Source organism: Cervus elaphus, chromosome 14 (genome assembly GCF_910594005.1).
Source record: "Cervus elaphus chromosome 14, mCerEla1.1, whole genome shotgun sequence".
NCBI classification, from domain to species: Eukaryota; Metazoa; Chordata; class Mammalia; order Artiodactyla; family Cervidae; genus Cervus; species Cervus elaphus.
The window spans coordinates 67,245,554-67,266,802 of NC_057828.1; the positions used below are offsets into that span (position 1 = coordinate 67,245,554).

The 21,249-nt window shown below is 39.8% G+C and overlaps 1 protein-coding gene across 1 annotated transcript in view; it reads right to left on the reverse strand.

Moving 5' to 3' along the window:
* NIBAN1 (niban apoptosis regulator 1) overlaps nt 1–21,249 on the reverse strand; it is a 171,613-nt gene that overhangs the window by 83,395 nt on the left and 66,969 nt on the right. The window contains exons 2-4 of the mRNA XM_043922947.1: nt 15,140–15,270; nt 11,302–11,433; nt 3,773–3,887 (exon numbers count right to left, since the gene is read on the reverse strand). Of these exons, the coding sequence (XP_043778882.1) occupies nt 3,773–3,887; nt 11,302–11,433; nt 15,140–15,270 (378 nt within the window). The remainder of the gene's footprint in view (nt 1–3,772; nt 3,888–11,301; nt 11,434–15,139; nt 15,271–21,249) is intronic.

The window sequence follows — 21,249 nt, forward strand, 5'->3', positions numbered from 1 at the left end:
GCTTCCTCACCTGGAATGAGCCACAGGCAGAGCTGCGTCTTTCCTCGGCTGCCACTGTGTTCGCCTGTTGGACACTCACCCTACCAGCTCCTGATTCACCAGGTCTGCTCTCTGCTCTCCACTCTCTTCCCGCCCGCCCCCCACCCCCACCCGTCACTCCCAAACCAGCATTTGCAGCCTTGATGCTATCAACCCCTATTCTCACCCTAGACTTGTTCCTTCTTCACCAGTCCCCAAACCAAACAGCCTGGGTCACTAATGTCATCCTGACTGCTGGCTTACAGCTTCTTTTTTATTACCCACCTTTTCAACCTGATCAGGAATTATCTGTTGCAGCCAGTTACCCCTTCCTTTGAAAACATTCTCTTCCCTTGACTTCCAGGAGCGTGACCTTCTCCATGCTTTTTAAACATTGCTGCCCCTTTTCACTTTTATTGGTTCCTCTGCCCCTTCTCTCCATCTTTCTCTTTAAGTGTTGGTGTTTGCCCTGTTCTGTGCTGGTTTCTGCCCACTCTCTTCTCTGCTCTCCCAAAGGAGGTATCGTCATCCTTCCCATGACTTTGCATGTTGCTTCTGCAATTCATGCTTTCTTTTCCTTCCACCGTACTTTTGCATAGAAAAGTCTCATTTATCCTTGGAAACTCAGTTCAAAAGCCACCTCCTCTGGGATGACTTTGTTGGCACCACCCTCTGCCACCAGAGACAAAGTAGAGCGCTCCCTACCTTGTCTTCCCAAAATATCATAATGATCTGTGTTTGTGTCTGGTTCCCACACTCAGAGTGAGGGACATAAAGTGAGATAAGCCTCCCCCACCTCCAATTAGGGCTTCCCTGGTGGCTCAGAGGTAAAGAATCTACCTGCCGATGCAGGTTTGATCCCTGGGTCAGGAAGATCCCCAGGAGAAGGAAATGACAATCCACTCCAGTATTCTTGCCTGGAGAATCCCATGGACAGAGGAACCTGGCAGGCTAGAGTCGGACATGACTGAGTGACTAAACAACAACAACCTTCAATTAATTCTCCCCAGAAGCAGAACCACTGCCCTGGAGCTCCTTGAGGATGGAGGCTCCATCATACATATCTCGGCATGCTCAACTCAACTCATAGCATACAAGCCTAGTAGATGTTGTACTAGAGCTTGTTAAATGAATAAATATGCTATGAGGTCCTAGGAAATTTTTAAAGCCTTAAACAATAGAACTTTCAGCCCTTTCTTCAAAATCAATTCCAAGAAATTCAAGTTGAGCCATACAATTACTCAGATCTCCTGTCCAAACTTTATTCTTCTCCATGCATTCCATTTCTATGATATTGCATTCATTTAAATGAGCCCCAGCTTGTTTCTAGAGTCGTGGAAAACAAGCAGAAGGAAAAACGAATTCTGGGCTCCCTGCCCACATAATGGGCACTATCTCAAGGGAAGCAAGGGGAGAGGGACATACTAAGAGGCAACTGAAAGCAATGGGCATACCAAGAAATGGATCATAACCATAAGGAAAGCTGGAGAACAGTCTTGCTACCGGCAAGCTGAGATTGGTTTAGATATGGAATAGATTCCCTGGGGCACACAAGGGAGTTCCATTTCTGAACTTAACAAAGTTGTACATGTTGGGAGCGCAATCTTGAGCTCACCAGTCCTAAGCAAAATATCAAGGAATGAATCAACATACGAATGCCAACAAATGAATAAATGATTGAATACGATAGCAGAGACCTCTGGCTGTAACACATTTCTATCCTCTCCTCTTTCTCAGTAATCAAATCCCTGATTTTTAGTTTAGCAAGTACCTGCATAGACTAAAGACTACATTTCCAGCCTTCACTGCACTTTGGTTTGCCAACGCCATAAGTTTTGGCTAATTACTGTGTAAAGAAGACCTATGTTGATAAACCCTTTAGTGCTTTTTCTCAAGTGAAGTTAATTCCTCCAATCTTTATGGTGCCTTTATTCTTTCCAATAAAATTAGAATCACACAGTAATCAGTTTGTGAAACAGCTCTCCTTGCCCTTTCCAAGATGTCACAATATCGTATAAACAACTGAAAGCAACATTCACCCTTTACATTTCAATGCTTTAGCAAGCCCCACAAAATTCATTTCTATTGTCCTCTAGTTATAACTCACTTAACTTCTTACAATAATTTTCCAGATGCCATTATTTCCAGTCTGCATTTTTTCTGAGTTGAGTTACAAGGATATCACAAATGATCTCCTATTGAATATTCTATTTTTAAAACTGAGAAGGCCACAACATACAATTTAAAAAGTCACTGAAATACCCAGTCTGAAGTTCTGGGTCAAGCAGCAGTAGTCACCCAGGCCTTGTGGTTTTTATTCGTTTTCATTCCTTCTGATTTGATCTCATCAATAAATCAATAAATGTATTATCCGTTCTGACTGATTTCATTGGAAAGTTCTTTGAAGGGGTTCTAAAGAGTTAACATGTTGGTATTCCCATTTCTAGGGGCAGCTCCAGAGCCAAGATAACATGTAAGTAGACATTAAAAGAAAATATAATAATACATATAGTACACATAAAGTGTTGTTTTAGCTTGAATTACTTAGTAAGAGTTTGTTAATCTAGGTTTATGGTTCGTGTTCTAATCCTATAACAGTGTTATTAAAAACAGTACACTAAGCATTCTGCACTGAAATAACAATTGATAAAATTATTTTACATTTTCCCCCATAAATTCCAGTGAAATGATTATACCTATTAATAAGAACCAGGACTCTCTTCAAGAAACTAGGTAATTATTGTGTGCTTTGATTTACACAAAGCCAGATGGAGTTATTACATTATCCACAGTTCATGAATCTCTAGGAAACGCTCTATTTGGTCTGTATATTATCCCTTACACTCTCAGCATGGAAAAAGTGAAATGAATGAGAATGAAAGTATGTTAGAGTTGGTAATAACCTTCTAGATTTTCAATTTCAAGTCCCTAGAGTTGGAAGAAGCAGAATTCAGAAAGGTTCAGCAATGGCTAAGGAAAATGCTTGATAAGCATCACAGAACCAGATGAAAATCCAGTCTTCAAATTCTCAGTTCAGTGCTCTCTCTATAGCAGTATTCAGCTATTATTTATAGATATGCTAATTAACACAATGCTTTTTTACACAGTACCTAAGAGTTACTCTAATGTCTAATGCCAACTAAAAGTATTTTGTTGACTTAGGATATTTTATTGCAAATCATCCTAAAATTAGAAAAATAACATTCTCTGACAGGTTTTACTGAAAGATGGGATTGTGCATTTCACGGACTGGGCCCAACATATTTATTTTTGCTGTTCTGTGTAAAGCTTGCAATATATTCCAAAACCTCAAGATATCTGACCAACAGTACATTTTCTATATGCTAGAAACACAGTGACTGACTTGTGTATTACCAAATATGATTTAAAATAACAGAAGTGGTACAAGGTTTACCTAAATTAGAGAAATTATATCTTCCATTTGCCTATGGAGAATGTGTGTCTAGCCCAGGGTTCCTCAACCTTGGCCTATTGATATTTAATGCCAGATAATTCTTCACTGTCAAAGACAGTTCAGTGCATTGTAGGATATTTAGCAAGAATTATTGGCCTCTATTCATTAAATGTCTATTGCACCACCCTCCCAAGTTGTGATGACCAAAAATATCTCCAGATACAGCCAAATGTCCCTGGAGAGTGAAATCTCCCCACTCCCACCCTTGAGAAGCACTGGTCTTACCAAACAGAACATGTTTAGGAATTTTGTCTTGGGAAGGAATGCTCAGTAACTCACCAATAGGGTCTGGGAAATGCCGATCAGATAATAAATTGTATTCATCTTCTGAGGTTAGCACCTTGCCACCAGCAGGAAGAATTCGGCTTTTAGGGGGAGCTCCTTTCTGATAGGCCTAAGAAAGGAAAGGCAAAAATGAATGGACTTTTTCCTCATTGGATTTTTTGGAAATATCAGGAATATTAGAAATAGACAACCCAAACACCATACACTCAGAGATAGAAATTCCCACATTGAGTAAGAGCCATTTATACAAAAATTATATTTTGCACCAGCAGCCTCTGTCATAGTAAACATCAGGACTTGCTCTAGGACCAAAAAAGAAAGAAATGCTCTTTTATTTTTCACTGGCTATGTTCTGGCTGTATTGGTTGGGACAGGGAAGGGCACATGACCTCAGCATGTCCAATCAGAGTGAGTGTTAGGGTCAGCAAGAAAGGTTCTTACAGTTTCCACTGGTGATATCCTGGATGCAGCGATTGGGTCAGGAAGGATCACATGACCTGATTCAATCCAATCATAGTGAGCTTCAGGACTTGCAATCGAGGCTGACAGAAAGCCTCTGGCTCTGAGAGGAGGTGAGGACAGGACACTGGGCTGCCATCTTGTTACTGTGGAGAAGTCTGAAGGTTTCTGACAATGGAGATTTGGGCCTAGTAAGGAAGCTAGGCTGAATGAAGGCAAAGATTTCAGATGGAAGAAAGAACAAACTGAGTTCCGACATCACTGGAACCGTGAATCCAACCACACCTGAAGCTGGGCCTGTGCCCTGGGGATTTTAGGTCAGGAGACAACCAACCCCAGCCCTTTTTTCCTTTTTTTTTTTCTTAATCTTAAAATTTTTTTCCCTTTTTTTTAAAAACTGAAGTATAGTTGATTTCATGGATCACAGCCTTGTCATGGCAAAGAGGCTTGCATAACTCAATAAAGCTAAGAGCCAAGCCATGCAAGGCCACCCAAGATGAACAAGTCATGGTGGAGAGCTCTAACAAGATGTGGTTCACTGGAGAAGGGAATGGCAAACCGCTCCAGTATTCTTGCCATGAGAACCCCCTCAACAGTATGAAAAGGCAAAAAACCATGACACCAGAAGATGAAGCTCCAGGTCAGAAGGTGTCCAATATGCTACTGGAGAAGAGTGGAGAAATAACTCCAGAAAGAATGAAGTGGCTGGGCCAAAGCAGAAAGGACACTCAGTGTTGGATGCATCTGATAGTGAAAGTGAAATCCAACGCTGTAAAGAACAATATTGCATAGGAACCTGGAATGTTAGGTCCATGAATTAAGGTAAATTGGACATGGTCAAGGCAGGAGATAGCAAAAGTGAACACTGATATATTAGGAATCAGTGAACTAAAATGGACTGGAATGGGTGAATTTAACTCACGTGACCATTATATCTACTACTACGGGCAAGAATCCCTTAGAAGAAATGGAGTAGCCATTGTAGTCAACAAGAGTCCAAAACGCAGTACTTCAGTGCAATCTCAAAAATGACAGAATGATCTCAGTTTGTTTCCAAGGCAAACCATTCAACATCACAGTAATCCAAGTCTATGCCCCAACCACTAATGCTGGAGAAGATAAATGGTTCTATGAAGACCTACAAACCTTGTAAATAACAAAAAAGATTTCCTTTTCATCATAGGGGATTGGGATGCCAAAAGAGAAGTCAAGAGATACCTGGAGTAACAGGCAAGTGTTGCCTTGGAGTACAAAATGAAGCAGTGCAAAGGCTAACAGTTTTGTCGAGAGAACACACTGGTCACAGCAAACACCCTCTTCCAACAACAGAAGAAACAACTCTACACATGGACATCCCCAGATGGTCAACACTGAAATCAGACTGATTATATTCTTTGCAGCTGGAGATGGAGAAGCTCTATACAGTCAGCAAAAACAAGACCTGGAGCTGACTGTGGCTCAGGTCATAAACTTCTTACTGCAAAATCCGGGGTTAAATTGAAGAAACTAGGGAAAACCACTAGACCATTCAGGTATGACCTAAATCAAATCCTTTATGATCATACAGTGGAAGTGACAAACAGATTCAAGGGATTAAATCTGGCAGACAGAGTGCCTGAAGAACTATAGAGAGAGGTTCATAACATTGTACAGGAGGCAGTGACTAAAGCCATTCCAAAGAAAGAGAAATGCCAGAAGACAAAATGGTTGTCTGAGGAGGCCTTACAAGTAGCTGAGAAGACAAGTGAAAGGCAAGGGAAAAGGGGAAAAACATACCCAACTGAATGCAGAGTTCCAGAGAATAACAAGGAGAGAGAAGAAGGCCTTCTTAAGTGAACAATGCAAAGAAATAGATGAAAACAATAGAATGGGAAAGACTAGAGATCTTGTCAAGAAAACTGGAGATAGTAAGGGAGCATTTCAAGCAAGGATGGACACGATAAAGGACAGAAATGGCAAGGACCTAACAGAAGCAGAAGATATTAAGAAGCAGTGGCAGAAATACATAGAAGAACTACACAATAACAATCTTAATGACCCGGATAAGCATGATGGTGTGGTCACTCACCTAGAGCCAGACATCCTGGAGTGCGAAGTAACGTGGGCCTTAAGAAGCATTACTAATAACAAAGCTAGTGGAGGTGATGGAATTCCAGCTGAGCTATTTTAAATCCTAAAAGATGATGCTGTTAAAGTGCTGCACTCCATATGTCAGCAAATATGGAAAACTCAGCAGTGGCCACAGGACTGGAAAAGGACAGATTTCATTCCAACCCCAAAGAAAGGCAATGCCAAAGAATATTCAAATTACTGCACAGTTGTGCTCATTTCACAAGATAGTAAGATTATGCTCAAAATCCTTCAAGGTCGGCTTCAGCAGTCCATGGACTGAGAACTTCCAGGTTTATAAGGTGGGTTTAAAAAAGGCAGATGAACCAGAGATCAAATTGCTAACATTCATTGGATAATAAAAAAATCAAAAAAATTCCAGAGAAATATCTACTTCTGCTTCACTGACTATGCTAAAGCCTTTGGTTGTATGGGTCACAACAAACTGGAAAATTCTTCAAGAGATGGGAATACCAGACCACCTGACCTACTTCCTGAGAAATCTGTATACAGGTCAAGAAGCAACACTTAGAACCGGACACGGAACAATGGACTGGTTCCAAATTGGGAAAGGAGTACAAGAAGGTTGCATATTATCACCCTGCTTATTTAACTTATATGCAGAGTACACCCTGCGAAATGCCAAGCTGAATGAAGCACAAGCTGGAATCAAGACTGCCGAGAGAAATATCAGTAACCTCAGATATGCAGATGATACCACTCTATGGCAGAAAGTGAAGAGGAACTAAAGAGCCTTTTGATGAAGGTGAAAGAAAAGAGTGAAACAGTGGGTTTGAAACTCAGCATTCAAAAAACTAAGATCATGGCATCTGGTCTCATCACTTCATGGCAAATATTAATAAAAGGGGGGAAGTGGAAGCAGTGACTGATTTTATTTTCTTGAGCTTCAAAATCACTGCAGACTGTGACTGCAACCATGAAATTCAAAGACACTTGCTCCTTCAAAGGAAAGTTATGACAAATCTAGACAGCATATTAAAAAGCAGAGACACCACTTTGTCGACAAAGGTCTGCATAGTCAAAGCTATGGTTTTTCCAATAGTAATGCAAGGATGTGAGATTTGGATCATAAAGAAGGCTGAACACTGAAGAATTCATACTTCCAAATTATGGTGCTGGAGAAGACTCTTGAGAGTCCCTTGAACTGCAAGCAGATAAAACCAGTCAATCCTAAAGGAAATTAACCTTGAATATTCACTGGAAGGACTGATACTGAAGCTGTAGCTCCAATACCTTGGCCATCTGATACTAAGAGCCAACTCATTGGAAAAGACATTGATGCTGTGAAAGACTGAGGCAAAAGGAGAAGGGGGTGGCAGAGGATGAGATGGTTAGATAGCATCATTGACTCAGTGGACACAAATATGAGACAACTGTGGGAGACAGTAGAGAACAGAGTAGCCTGGTGTGCTACAGTCCGTGGGGTCACAAAGAGTTGAAGAGACTGTCTTTTCTCCATTGGATATTCTTTCCTCCTTTGTTGAAGATTAATTGATTGTAGTGTGTGGGTTTATTTCTGGGCTCTCTATTCTATTCCATTGATCCATATGTCTGTTTTTGTGCAATAACATGCTGTTTTGATTAATGTAGCTTTTTTTTTTTTTTTGCAAAATCATATGACCAGCTCTAGACTAGAGCAATTGCTTCAGTCAGGGTAGAACTTTACTTGACCTGACATGGGTCATGGTGCCTCCCGGAGCTAAGGTGAAAAAAATGTTTACGTACTTGCTACTTGTGGGTGTTTCAGTACTTTTGTGTAATGGTCACAAGATGATAAATCAGAGTCTCTAATCTCAGGAAGACTCACTGTAGACACGTCTCTCAAAGGAGAGAAACGTAATCTCAGTAACTTCTAGAAATTCCACACTACACTTATTTCAGATGCTAGCACCTGAATCATTCTAATAACCACAAGAATGATGACACATACAGATATTTACAGCACAAAATACTTGGAGACTGATGACTAATGAGACTGTGGGACATGCAAGTGCAATTATGGCTGCTAAGGATTTTTACCAAAAGCATAAAAATGTAACAATGATAAAATATGCCACCACTTGCCCTCATACATGAGGCTGTTTTTCAGTAAAATGGTCTAGGATGGAATTATAATACCATGACATCTGAACAATTCTGGTCAGCAGACAAAATGCTCTGCTGTTTGGGAAACATAACAGGATTGCAAGGCATCATGAAAGCAGTGAAGCAGTTGGTTAAACAGATATACTCATGCAGACATACAGATAAGATAAAATGTAAGTACGTGCTCTGATGGGAGGGCATAAGTCAAGGGAAAATTGTGAGACTAACAAGCTACAAGCAAGTTGAGAACTGAAACCATAAAACTGTGGGACCTGAAGTCTGGCATGGTGGTTCTCTTGGGAATACCTAAAATAATGTTGATAAGGGCCACAAAATCAGGGTAGCAATAACATATTCTGCATCAATAAGATAGTGATTGAAGAAACCCAAACAAAACAAACTGCTGTAGGTCTAAGAAGGCTGTTTTCATTCTTGTAAGAACCACTAATCAACTGCTCAAGCATATCAGGGCCCACAGCAAAAGAGAGAAGAATTGAAAATGGTGTGATCTTGAGAAAGTTTAGGAACAGTTTGATTCAGACTGGCCTCAAATCTGAACTGTGTTATCTAATCTATGTTTTTAAAAACACTATCTGTTATATTATTTAATCCTCAAAACAGCATTGTGAATTAGACATTATCTCCATTTTATCAATGAGAAAAGTGAAACTCAAAGAGGTTAAATAACTTGTCAATGACCCAGTGGTGAGAAGGTGACGAATCCAGCCCCAGGAAGCAGGAATTGAGAATGAAAATAAGAATGTTCTTTTTTTTCCTGCTCAATTACCAGCCAAAACTGGATTCTTCATAAAAGAATTGGTAATTTATAGATATTTAATTTATAACTTTTAGGTGTAAGTTGTTTTTTTTTTTGGCTGTACTGTGTGACATACAGGATCTTAGTTCCCTGAACAGGGATTGAACCTGTGGCCCTTGCAGTCCTACGGTGGAAGCCTGGAGTCCTAACCACTGGACCGCTCAGGAATTCCATCTTAGGTGTAATTTAAAAAAAAAAAAATCCTTTTGTAATTAATAAACAGGATATCATTAAAACTTTGAGGAACTATGGCACACTGCATGGGCATTTTTTTCCAAGTTTAAAAAAAAATTGGTTATTACCAAACTCAGTGACCATATCTTAGCAACCAGAACAAGTTTACTTGAAAATGATGAGCAAAGCAAAAAAAGCAATATAGTTCATAAATTGTAAGCTAAGGGAGCAAGTTTTAACCTTAAAATGAAAAGGGGAAAAAAACCAAAATTTGATTCAAAATGAAACTTCAGTTAGTGCCAAACGTGATGAAAACCTTAATAAATACAAGAGTGAGTTCATGAGTGTTTCCTCCACATCAGTTAGTTGTCATACCAACAACTGCTCTATATTGGGCTCTGCTAGCACTTGGCCATATGCTAAGGGCTTCAGTGCATTCATGTGTTTAATCCTCACAACAACATCGTGATGAAAGATTCATTTTACAGATGAGAAAACTAAGGCTCACGGAGATTAATAACTTATGCAAGGACACATATATCTAGAAACTGGTAAAGGTGTGGTTCAAAGTGCAAAATATTAACCATTATGCTCCACTGCCTCTTCTTAAGCTTCCCTGAGAGGATGATGTAGTGGGACACATGAAATATAGAGTGATTTGTTGTAATTATCATTATTATTTGCACTGTGTTGATCATTTGCTTCAAAGAGCAAATCAAACGTTGAATAATCCTAAAGTAGAGAAAGCAGAGAAGCTATTAGCTTAATGAAGGTTTGAAAGAATAAGACTACCCAAGAAATCGGTATGAGTATGCCTGGGAAGTGGTATAATAAGTTTGCATTCTATGTTATTTCTGTTTTCCATCAGAAATGGGAAGGAAACATATTGTCAGCCTGAAGCCTCTTCCTAACGGTTTAGCATCAGAGGTGATTACTCAGAGTATCTGTGGAGGATGTCTTGACTAGTTTTGAACTTAGAGTCAAGAGAGTGGAGTTTTAAATTGGTTACAACGTTTAATCCATAAATAGTCACTATTCATTTCAAAGGGAACTTGATAATCTATTGACTGATTCTCTGAATATGTGTACCGTATGAGATCTAGAAGGAATCAGTGGGATCATTCAGCCTCACACTCTAGTTTAATGGAGGCCAGAGCTCAACTTTAGTTTTCCAAATTCTCTGCCCAATGTTCTTTCATCTATACCACATTACCACCCTTGATGGGGAAAGACATGGGAGCCAAAAAAATCTGAGGTCCTTTCAGGTGCTAGGCACTTTACATATGTTACCTCACTGTCTCCACATTTTACAAACAAGGAAAAGAATGAGATAAGCAGAAAAAAGCTAATGGAAAAAAATCCACAAGTATAAATGGAATAAAGTGTGTGAAATGTTCTGAATTTTTAGGAACCCATGCAAATCCAAACACAATCTTAATAGATAATTCTTCAGCGACACAGGAGGCTTAAGACTGGGAAGACGCAGAGACGCCGAACAGAGAGGGAGAGCTGCGGAAGGTGACGGGGGCAGACCTCGAGGCCCCATGATTATAGGGACAGCTTCCTGCACTGGTCACTCAGCAGAACCTTCCATGTTCACACTCACTTGTAATTACTTGTTCAAAGCCTATCTCGCCCACTTGTTCAAAGTCTATCTCTGCAAGCATCTGTGTGCTCTACAGCGATATGCCTGGAACCTACTAACCTAACCCACAGTAAGGGTCTGTTGACGGAAATGAATACCTGAATCCCTTAGCGCTCATTGAATCGGTCAGTCTCAAAGAACAGGGCATGCCAATCAACCCAGACAACATTTAAGAGTGCTGCAAGAACCAGCGGTAACAAGGAAATGTCTTACCTCTTTGTTCTCATAGCTTTCCACAGCAAAGTCATTTTTAACCACAACATATCTCTCTCTCCATTTCTTTATGTCCTCAGCAAACTGTGACAGTTCTCCTTCATACAAAACAGTTCCCGGCTCCAGTGGCGGCTTAAAGAAGATGAATACAATTAACCATGACAACAAAAGATGGCATATCATGCTATCACTGCCTATTCCTGGTATTTCAAGGAATATTTCTGGAAGCTATCTTGTGCTGAGATCCTCGGGAAATTCTTGTTTTCCCCACTTCCCTCCACATTCCCCATTCCTACTTCTCTCCCTGACCAAATGCAAATATTTGTCTTATTGATAACTTTGTAATCTGCATTCCCTCCATTATCCTCCAAGAACAGAAGCATATGGTAGAAGGGATTATAATAGCAAGGTTATGCCTTGCATACATGTGGTACTTAATAAATTCTTCATACACTCTGTGGAAGAGAGGGAGAGAGGTGGTTAGCTGTAAGTTGTGAACATCTATCCCAGCACCCTGAATATGCCTCAGGGTTAATTCCTGAAAAAACAGGGGAGTTCACAGGCTGTTCCCCTATTTGTCAACCTTCAGTGGCTGCCTCAATAGTCAGTGCTCAGTGGTTTTCCCAAACGCAAAGCTCTGGGGACCCGGGCTATAAAACTTAACCTACCTCCAAGCTCCTCAAAGAGATCATGCTTGCTCTCTGGTTAAAGAACAAGCAGGCAAGCCAGCAAACCTTCATTCTACCTCTTCAATTTCAAGGTTTGTGGGTTTCTCATTAATAACGCTGGTGAAATAAATGCTTTAGGGAAGTCCCTGTTAGGTTCCTAGACAGGTCTCTATTGGGCTAACTGTGTAAGGGATAATTCTCATCCTGCCTCACGTATTATCTCAAAATATAGGAATGGGCCTCTTGTCTTTCGTGTGTCACTGACTTTACAATTATGTTATTCATAAACTATACTGCCTCTCTTTCTGACTTACTTCACTCTGTAAAACAGGCTCTGGGTTCATCCACCTCACTAGAACTGACTCAAATTCATTCTTTCACGGAATCTAGAAAGATTGATGAACCTATTTTCAGGGAAGGAATGGAGACACAGATGTAGAGAATGAAACTTGTGGACGCAGTGGGGGAGGGAGAGAGCGGGAGAAATGGAGAAAGCAGCATCGACATATATTCACTATCGTGTGTAAAGGGGATCTTCCCGACCCAGGGATCCACCAGGTCGCCTGCATTGAAGGCAGATTCTTTGCCATATGAGCCAGCAGGGAGCCCCATAAAACAGAGAGCTGGTGAGAAGTTGCCGTATAACACATGGAGCTCAGACTGGTGCTCTGTGATGACTTAGAGAGGTGGGGTGAGGGGAAGGGGAGGAGGTGCTAGAGGAAGGGGATATACGTGTAATTACGGCTGATTCATGTTGTTGTAAGGCAGAAACCAAAACAACATTGTAAAGCAATTTTCCTCCAATTAAAACATGAATTAAAAAGAAAAAACTAGAGTGCCTTTAACACAATATTGTAAGCCAACTATATCTTAATGAAAGAAAACCATAGTCCCTTTAGAAATGTCTCTCCATTTTCAAGCAAAATTTATACAAAGCATATACAGATAAGATAGATATGCTCATCGTTTTAAAAATCCACTCAGGGATGGAATTTCTAAGGTAAATTTCAGGGTATTGAGACAGATGATGAGGCACTCTCCTACTTGGACTCCTTAACATGTAAAAGAGGCCCTCACTCTCCTCTTTAAATGAGACTGAAACCATATATAAGCGTAATTTTATAGTTGTTACACACAGCACTTCTTAAAACTGGGCCACTTAAATCAACTGATATGCTTGTTAAAAATATGGGCTCACCCTAGATTTATTATATAAGAATCTCTGGGGATGTGGACCAGAATTTTCACTTTTATCAAACTATCTAAATTTTTTCAATAACTATTTTATGGGGATGACAATCAGTTATGTCTGCAAACCCATGCCACTAAATCTGTTGGTCAACTAGCAGCAGTATTGGACCCATTTATCATTCACCCTTTCTTGAAATCCCTTCTTTATTTCTCTCAGGCACATTGCACTTCCCTGGTTTTTTTTTCCTACTCCACAGGCTATTTTTTTTTCCAGTCCATCTTGCTGGAATCTTCTCCTTTTTCTGATCTCCAAATGTTGCAGGGGCCAGGACTTGGTCATGGAACTTCTCCTTTTCTGTTTACACTCTCCCTTGATCATGTCCCATGACTTCAATACCAGTTAGGAGCTAAGAAATCCCAAATTTCTATTCTCTAGCCTCAACCTCTCCACTGAGCTCCAAGTCAGAGCATTTAACTATCTATTTCAATATTTCCACAGGTGCATGTCAAATAAGTATCTTAAACATAACATGAACAGAAGTGAACTTAGGATCCCATTCACCTCTGACTCTCCTGAGGAAAAACACAAATCCTTCTGCTTATTTGCTCAGGCTGAAAGCTGTCATCACTGATTCTCTCTTCTTCTGTTCTCTCGTATCCAACCCATCTGCAAGTTCCGTCAGCTCGGACGTGGAGTCTTCTCCCAACTGCCTCCACCACCTCCCTAGTCCAATTTGCTGTCATCCTTCTCTTGGACTGCTACAGTCTTTCTTGCCAGTTTCCAGTTCCCTCTCATGTCCCTCCCTGTAGCCTATTCTCTACAGAAAGCCCAGAGAGATCACTTAAAATTATAAGTCCCTCTGTATTCCATACCCTCCAATAACTTCCCATCACACTTAAAATAAAAACCCTTACTGCGGTCTATGGTCCTATACGATCTGGCTTCTATTAGTCACTCTGTATTCCTTTTTCAACTCCCTCCCTTGCTCACAAGGCTCTCACACATCAGCCTTCCTGCTGCACTTTTAACTGCTGCAAAATCTTTCCAATTTTGTTCCATGTGCTTGGAACACTCTTTCCACAGATACTCACACAGCCTATTCTTTTATTTCACTCTAGTTTCTGCTCAAATGTCATCTCCACAAAAGGCTTCTCTGAAATATTCATGACTCCTATTTTATTCTACTTGATAGCATTTCTTATTACATGATATCACCTGCTATTCATTTATTTATTTATTGTCTTTCTTCTCTTTGAATATTAACAGGAAAGCAGAAAATTTGTCTTGTTCTCTAGTACTTAGAATAGGGCCTGGCGAGCAAGCATGCAAGCTAAGTTGCTTCAGTCATGTCTGACTCTTTCCAACCTTATGGACTGTAGCCCGCCAGGCTCTTCTGTCCATGAGATTCTCCAGGCAAGAATACTGAAGTGGGCTGCCGTGCCCTCCTCCGGGGCATCTTCCCGAACCCATGTCTCTTGTCTCCTGCATTAGCAGGCAGGCTCTCTATCACTAGTGCCACCTGGGAAGCCCCAGGGCCTGGCACATAGTATTAATAAATATTTATTTAGGCTGTGGGTAATTATGATAATGGAGCAAAGGAGAAAGAATAAACTACAGTTTAGACAATAAAATCACATTTGATCAATGACCAAATTTAAAATGCCAAAAGTATCAGGCACTGAAATTATGACTTTTTTTGTACTGAACTTCATCAGAGCAAGTCAAATTTCCTGACATCAAAGCATCAGTGTGGAAAAAGATAATAAAATTGGAAATCATGCTTGTTTTCTTTTTATATGGATTGCACCATCAACAAGAAATCCTATGTTCTAACTTCCGGGCAAATTAGCTTTTTGAGCATGATTTGAGAACAGATTTTTTTAAACTGTCACACAAATTATTGCTTTTTTCAGAAATATTATGAGTTATAAATCATTCTTAGTGGGAGAAATATGGAAACCAAACGTCCATGGGTTACCTTGGTCTTCAGAAATTGTGATGTTAAATCTCTTTGCTGTTCTACTTCACTGCGCACATGATTGCAGAAAGCCACAGAGTACTGGCGACTGTAGTAGGGACTGAAGTTTTTGATGGCTGCCTCCGTTTTCCCTGAAAAAATATGAAAATCAGAATTTAGAAATGCATCATCTGTCACAGAATAGACACAGATCTCCATAATTCTATAAATACCCCCTCAAGGTTCCCCACACCTCTGCTTTCTAGGGATTTGTTATTTTCCCACAGTTCCTGAGAACTTTGATACCTTTATCGATTCCCCCCCTTCTGGCATCACCCTGAGGGACTTCAAGGTCCCTGAGGACCATCTATCCAGTTACCAACTTGCTCCACTTTACATCAACAGCCCATTGTCATGACCATAAACTCAACCATCCTCCCAGTTCTTCTACAACCACCATTCGACCTCACCCTGTTCTCCACTTCACCTTGCTCTTCATTATCCTCTACCGCCAGTCATTCAACTCCTCCTGCACGGCAATCCCACAGTCCCAGGGTCCACCATTTCAGCTCTGCACACGCATCACTCCATTTTTTTTTCTCAGATCCTGAGGCTCCACTTCTAGTCCTGCTGATCCACAGCCCTGGATAAAATCAACAAACTATTTCTTCTAGTTTCTCCTATGTCTCTAGTCTAAAAGTTTTTTTGTGATTTGAAGAATTATATAATTATCATGGGGAAACTTTTGGCTTAGGAGCCTTGAGACCTGAATTCTGGTCCCAATTCTAGAAGACAGAGAAGTGACCCAGCCGTATGACCTTGGGTGTCACTCCTCTCTGGGCTCCAGCATCCTAACTATAAAAGAAGGTGCTCACTAGTCCACACTTTTCTTGGAATCTACATGACAGTGAAATATACCCATGGAAGTACAGCTGCCTGACAACCAAGACCGATAACTACAATATGAACTCTCAGCACCAGAAGAAAATAAAGCTGAAGATTAATCATGTGGGGGAGGCGGGAAGTTGAGGACTGGAGATGGAGGGAGAGGGAGAGTTAGGCACTGGAATGCTCTTGAGCTTTTCCAACCTGGGCAACCAAACTGCAGGAAAGGAGAAGGAAAAATAGGGGAGGAAGGCCAAAGGAGCATTCTGAAGCAGATGAGAAATCCTCACAACCTTTCAAGGACTTACCACTAAGAATAGAAATAAATACAGGTCCCACTGACTGTGCTTACCAGCTGTTAGTCCTTGGAATGAAATGTTAGTTTGAAAAAAGTAAATCTGATATAATATTCCAAAATATTTTTAAATGCTCTCATGTGAACCTGGCATAATTTTTGTTTTCAAATTTGATATTATAGTCAACAGAGAAATATTAAAACATACAGGTAAAATTTGTTTAGAGCTATTATGCGTGTAAAATTTCAAAACTAAGTGAAGGGTTATAACCACATAGATAAAGATACTCAATATGAGAACCATGAATCCGTACTTGCCAACGTCTATGCCTATGGAATCACTGCCCCAAACACCCACAAGTGTATGACTTGTTGTTCAGTCCCTCAGTCATGTCCAACTCTGTGACCCCATGACGGCAGCACGCTCGGCTTCCCTGTCCTTCACCATCTCCCGGAGCTTGCTCAAACTCATTCTCTCTATACGGAAAGTCCTACTGTGGCCCAGGCATTTAGGTCTCATAATATATATGAAGTAAAGGGGAATTCTCACTTATTCCCTCAATAAAATGACATTTTCTGGTTGTATTCATGAGTTTTAATAATTACTACTTGTAAGGTGCTTTGAGACCTACTAATAATAGGTTCTGTAGAAATGCAAATAAAAGCTCCTATAATTTGAATCAGGCATGCTTTTCCTTGTTCTGTGAGTTTATGCTATTACTATTAATCAGTATTTGCATAATACTCTCATATGCTCAGGTTTTTAAGTATCTAATTGGTCATTATTTTATTAGCTTTTATGCAGTACATAAGAAGGAAAATTCTATATACTTGTCTATAATTTCCTTGTATAGGCGTGGGGCATCTTTGAGAATTCCCACAATGAGGATGTCTCACCTCACTGAAACATATAAATGATTAACAAAAGTTTCCCATTAGGTCCAAGTAACCACTGTTTAGTCTAGCAGAAGAAGACTAGTTAATTTCTGATGCTAATTTTTGTACGCTTGCAAGCACTTGGATTTAAATAAAAGGAGATGGATGTCATTTTATGATGAGTTCTACAGAACCTTGAAACCTGATATCCTGCCACATCACCAAACCTCCCTCAAGGATGTTTTGCTTCTATTGAGATGCTACAGTGCCTCTACTCTCTTCCAACACAGGAGAAAAATGCTTCTGTGACTTGAATATCTGCATATGGTACAATCCACACAGCAGTGACTATGGAGGGAGTACTCATAAAAAAGGGATCACAGCTTTTGAGGGTAATTAACCTAATGACTGTTTCCAAATGTGAATAAAACAGCTAATAACATCACAAGTTCTAGGAGGAAAATAACTTTAAAGCTATTCCAAAAATGTATCTAGATTTTAGATTCAGCTGATCTAAACCCAAACAAAAGAATGCCCAGTATAGGGATCTTGACAATTAGAGAAAAGCCTAGAGTTGGGGCAAAATAACACTGTAGTTAGGAGGATGGATTCTGGAGTTAGATAAGGGATGAATCGCATCTCTGCTACTTACTAGTAGTAAGACTTCACACCAGTTTCTTCCTCTCATATAAAATGAAGCCAGTAAGAGTAGCATTCTCATGAATTAAGGTGTTATATTACTATTACTCAACCATTAAACATGAAATATTGCTATTTGTAAGAATGTGTCTGGAGCTAGAGAATATTATGCTTAGTGAAATGTCAGGCTGACAAATACTATATGATACCACTTATATGTGGAATCTAAAAAGTAACACGAATGTATATGCAAAACAGAAATAGACTCAGAGATATAAAGCATAAGCTTGTGGTTGTCAAAGGGGAAAGGGAAAGGGAAATGACAAATTAGGGGTATGGAATTAATAGATACAAATCCCTATATGTAAAATAGATAAGCAACAAGGATATACTGTATAGCAGAGTGAATTATATCCATTATCTTATAATAACCTATAATGGAACATAATCTGAAAAAGTACTGAATCACTTCACTGCACATCTGAAATTAATACATTGTAAATCAACTATACTTGGATTTAAAAACAAGAGTAACAATCTCACAGTGTGGTCGTAATTACATGAAATAACACAGTAAAGTGCTCAGCACTGCATTTGGCACATAGAAAGTGCTCAGTAATCCCTAGTAATTAAATTGATGATGAAGAACTCAAGCCAACCACCCAGGTCCTTAAGATGAACTAAGGAATGAAGAAGTCAAAAGCAAGTTGTCTACTGTAACTCTTTAACTAGGACCTGCCCTGTTGCTTACAAAAACCACTATCCTACTCACTGAAAGTCCAGGACAAACATAACCTGCATTTTCACAGATGTTTCAGGAATGCTTACCAGCATGTAAGAGGCTCTCAGTGCAACCTGAATTAAAACCAGCTAAATCAAACATTAGCCTTAATGAGCCAAAGTGAAAAGGCAAGTTGGTATATGTATTACGTTGCGTTCCCCACTCTGAGCCTAAATTTTTTAAATTGAAATATAGTTTATTTACAATGCTAATTATTACTGTACAGCAAAGTGATTCAGTTATGCATATACTGTTGTTGGGCTGTTCAGTCACTAAGTCACATCCAACTTTTTGTGACCTCATGGACTGCAGCATGCCAGGCTTCCCAGTTCTTCACTATCTTCCGGACTTTGCTCAAATTCATGTCCATTGAGTCACTAATGCTATCTAGCCATCTCATCCTCTGCCACCTTCTTCACCTTTTGCCTTCAATCTTTCCCAGCATTAGGGTCTTTTCCAATGAATTGGCTCTTGACAAAAGGTGGCCACAGTATTGGAGCTTCAACTTCAGCATCAGTCCTTTCAGTGAATGTCCAGGACTGATTTCACTTAGGACTGACCAGTGTGATCGCCTTCCTGTCCAAGGGGCTCTCAAGAGTCCTCTCCAGCACCACAAGTGGAAAGCATCAATTCTTCAGTGCTCAGCCTTTTTTATGTCCAACTCTCACTTTTGTACATAACTCCTGGAAAAACTATAGCTTTGACTATATGGGCCTTTGTCAGCAAAGTGATGTCTTTGTTTTTTAATACACTGTCTAGGTTTGTCATAGCTTTCCTTCCAAGGAACATCTTTTAATTTCATGGCTACATACATTCTTTTTAATATTCTTTTCCATTATGGTTTATCATGGGATATTGAACATAGTTCTCTGTGCTATACAGTAGGACCTTACAGCTTATTCATTCCATATATAAAAGCCTACATCTATTAACCCCGATCTTCCACTCCATCCCTTTCCCAACCACCTTCCCCTTGGCAACCACCAATCAGTACTCTATGTCTGTGATTCTGCTTCTGTTTCATAAATAGGTTCACTTGTCTTAGTTTAGATTTCACATATAAGTGGTATTGTATGTTATTTGTCTTCCTCTTTCTGATTTATTTCACCTAGCATGATAATCTATAGGTCCATCCATTTTGCAGCAAATGACATTATTTCGTTCTTTTTAATGGCTGAGTAATACTCCACTGTATAGCCGTACTGTATTTTTATCCATTCATCTGTTTCCGTGTCTTGGCTATTGTGAATAGTGCTGCTATGAACACAGCAGTGCATATATCTTTTTGAACTATAGTTTTGCCTGGATATATGCCAGGAGTCAGATTGCTGGATCATATGGTAATTCTATTTTAGTTTTCTGAGGCACTTACACACTATTTCCCACAGTGGCTACACTAACTTATATTCCCACCAACAGTAAATAGGTGGGTTCTCTTTTTCTCCACATCCTCTCAAGCATTTGTTATTTGTAGACTGTTTAACAACGGTCATTCTGACTGGTGTGAGGTGGTACCTCTTTGTAGTTTTGATTTGCATTTCTCTAATAATTAGAGAAATGTTGAGTATCTTCATGTGCCTATTGGCCATCTATGTCTTCTTTAGAGAAATGCTTATTTAGGTCTTTTGCCCATTTTGGGGTAAGACTGTTTTTTCATTGTTGAATTGAATGAGCTATTTGTATATTTTGGAAATTAAACGCTTCTCAGTTGCATCATTTGAAATATTTTCTCCCATTCTGTAGGTTATCTTTTTGCTTTGTTTATGGTTTCCTTTGCTGTGCAAAAGTTTGCAACTTTGATTAGGTCCCATTTGTTGTTTGTTTTTATTTGTATTGCTTTGGGGCTTCCCAGGTGGCACAGCAGTAAAGAATCTGCCTGCTAATGCAGGAGACACAAGAGACACTGGTTCAATCCCTGGGTCCAGAGGATCCCCTGGAGAAGGAATTAGCAACCCACTGCAGTATTCTTGCCTAGAAAATTCCACGGACAGAATAGCCTAGTGGGCTACAGTCCACGGGCTCACAAAGAGTTGGACACAACTGAGCGACTGAGGGCAGTGTGGGAGACTGCCCTAAGAAAACATTGGTACGATTTATGTCAGAGAACATTTTACCTATGTTCTCTTCAAGTGGTTTTACAGTGTCATGTCTTCTGTTTAAGTCTTCAGCCATTTTGAGTTTTATTTTTGTGTATGGTGAAAGGGTGTGTTCTAACTCCATTGATTTACATGCAGCAGTCCAATTTTCCCAGCACCACCTGATGAAGAAACTGTCTTTTCCCCAGTGTATATTCTTGCCTCCTTTGTCAAATTTAATTGACCATAGGTGTGTGGGTTTATTTCTGGACTCTCTATTCTGTTCCATTGATCCATTTGTCTGTTTTTCTTCTAATACCACACTGTTTTGATTACTGTAGTTTAGTAGTATTTTCTGAAGTCTGGGAGGGTTATGCCTTCTGATTTGTTCTTTTTTTTTTTCTAGGATTGCCTTGGCAATTCTGGGTCTTTTATGGTTCCATATGAATTTTAGGATTATTTGTTCTAGTTCTGTGAAAAATGTGTGAGCCTCAATTTTGTCACCTATAAAATGGATTATAAGACACTCATTTTCACAGTGTTTTATAAGTACTCAACAGGATACTCTGCAGGTTAAAAA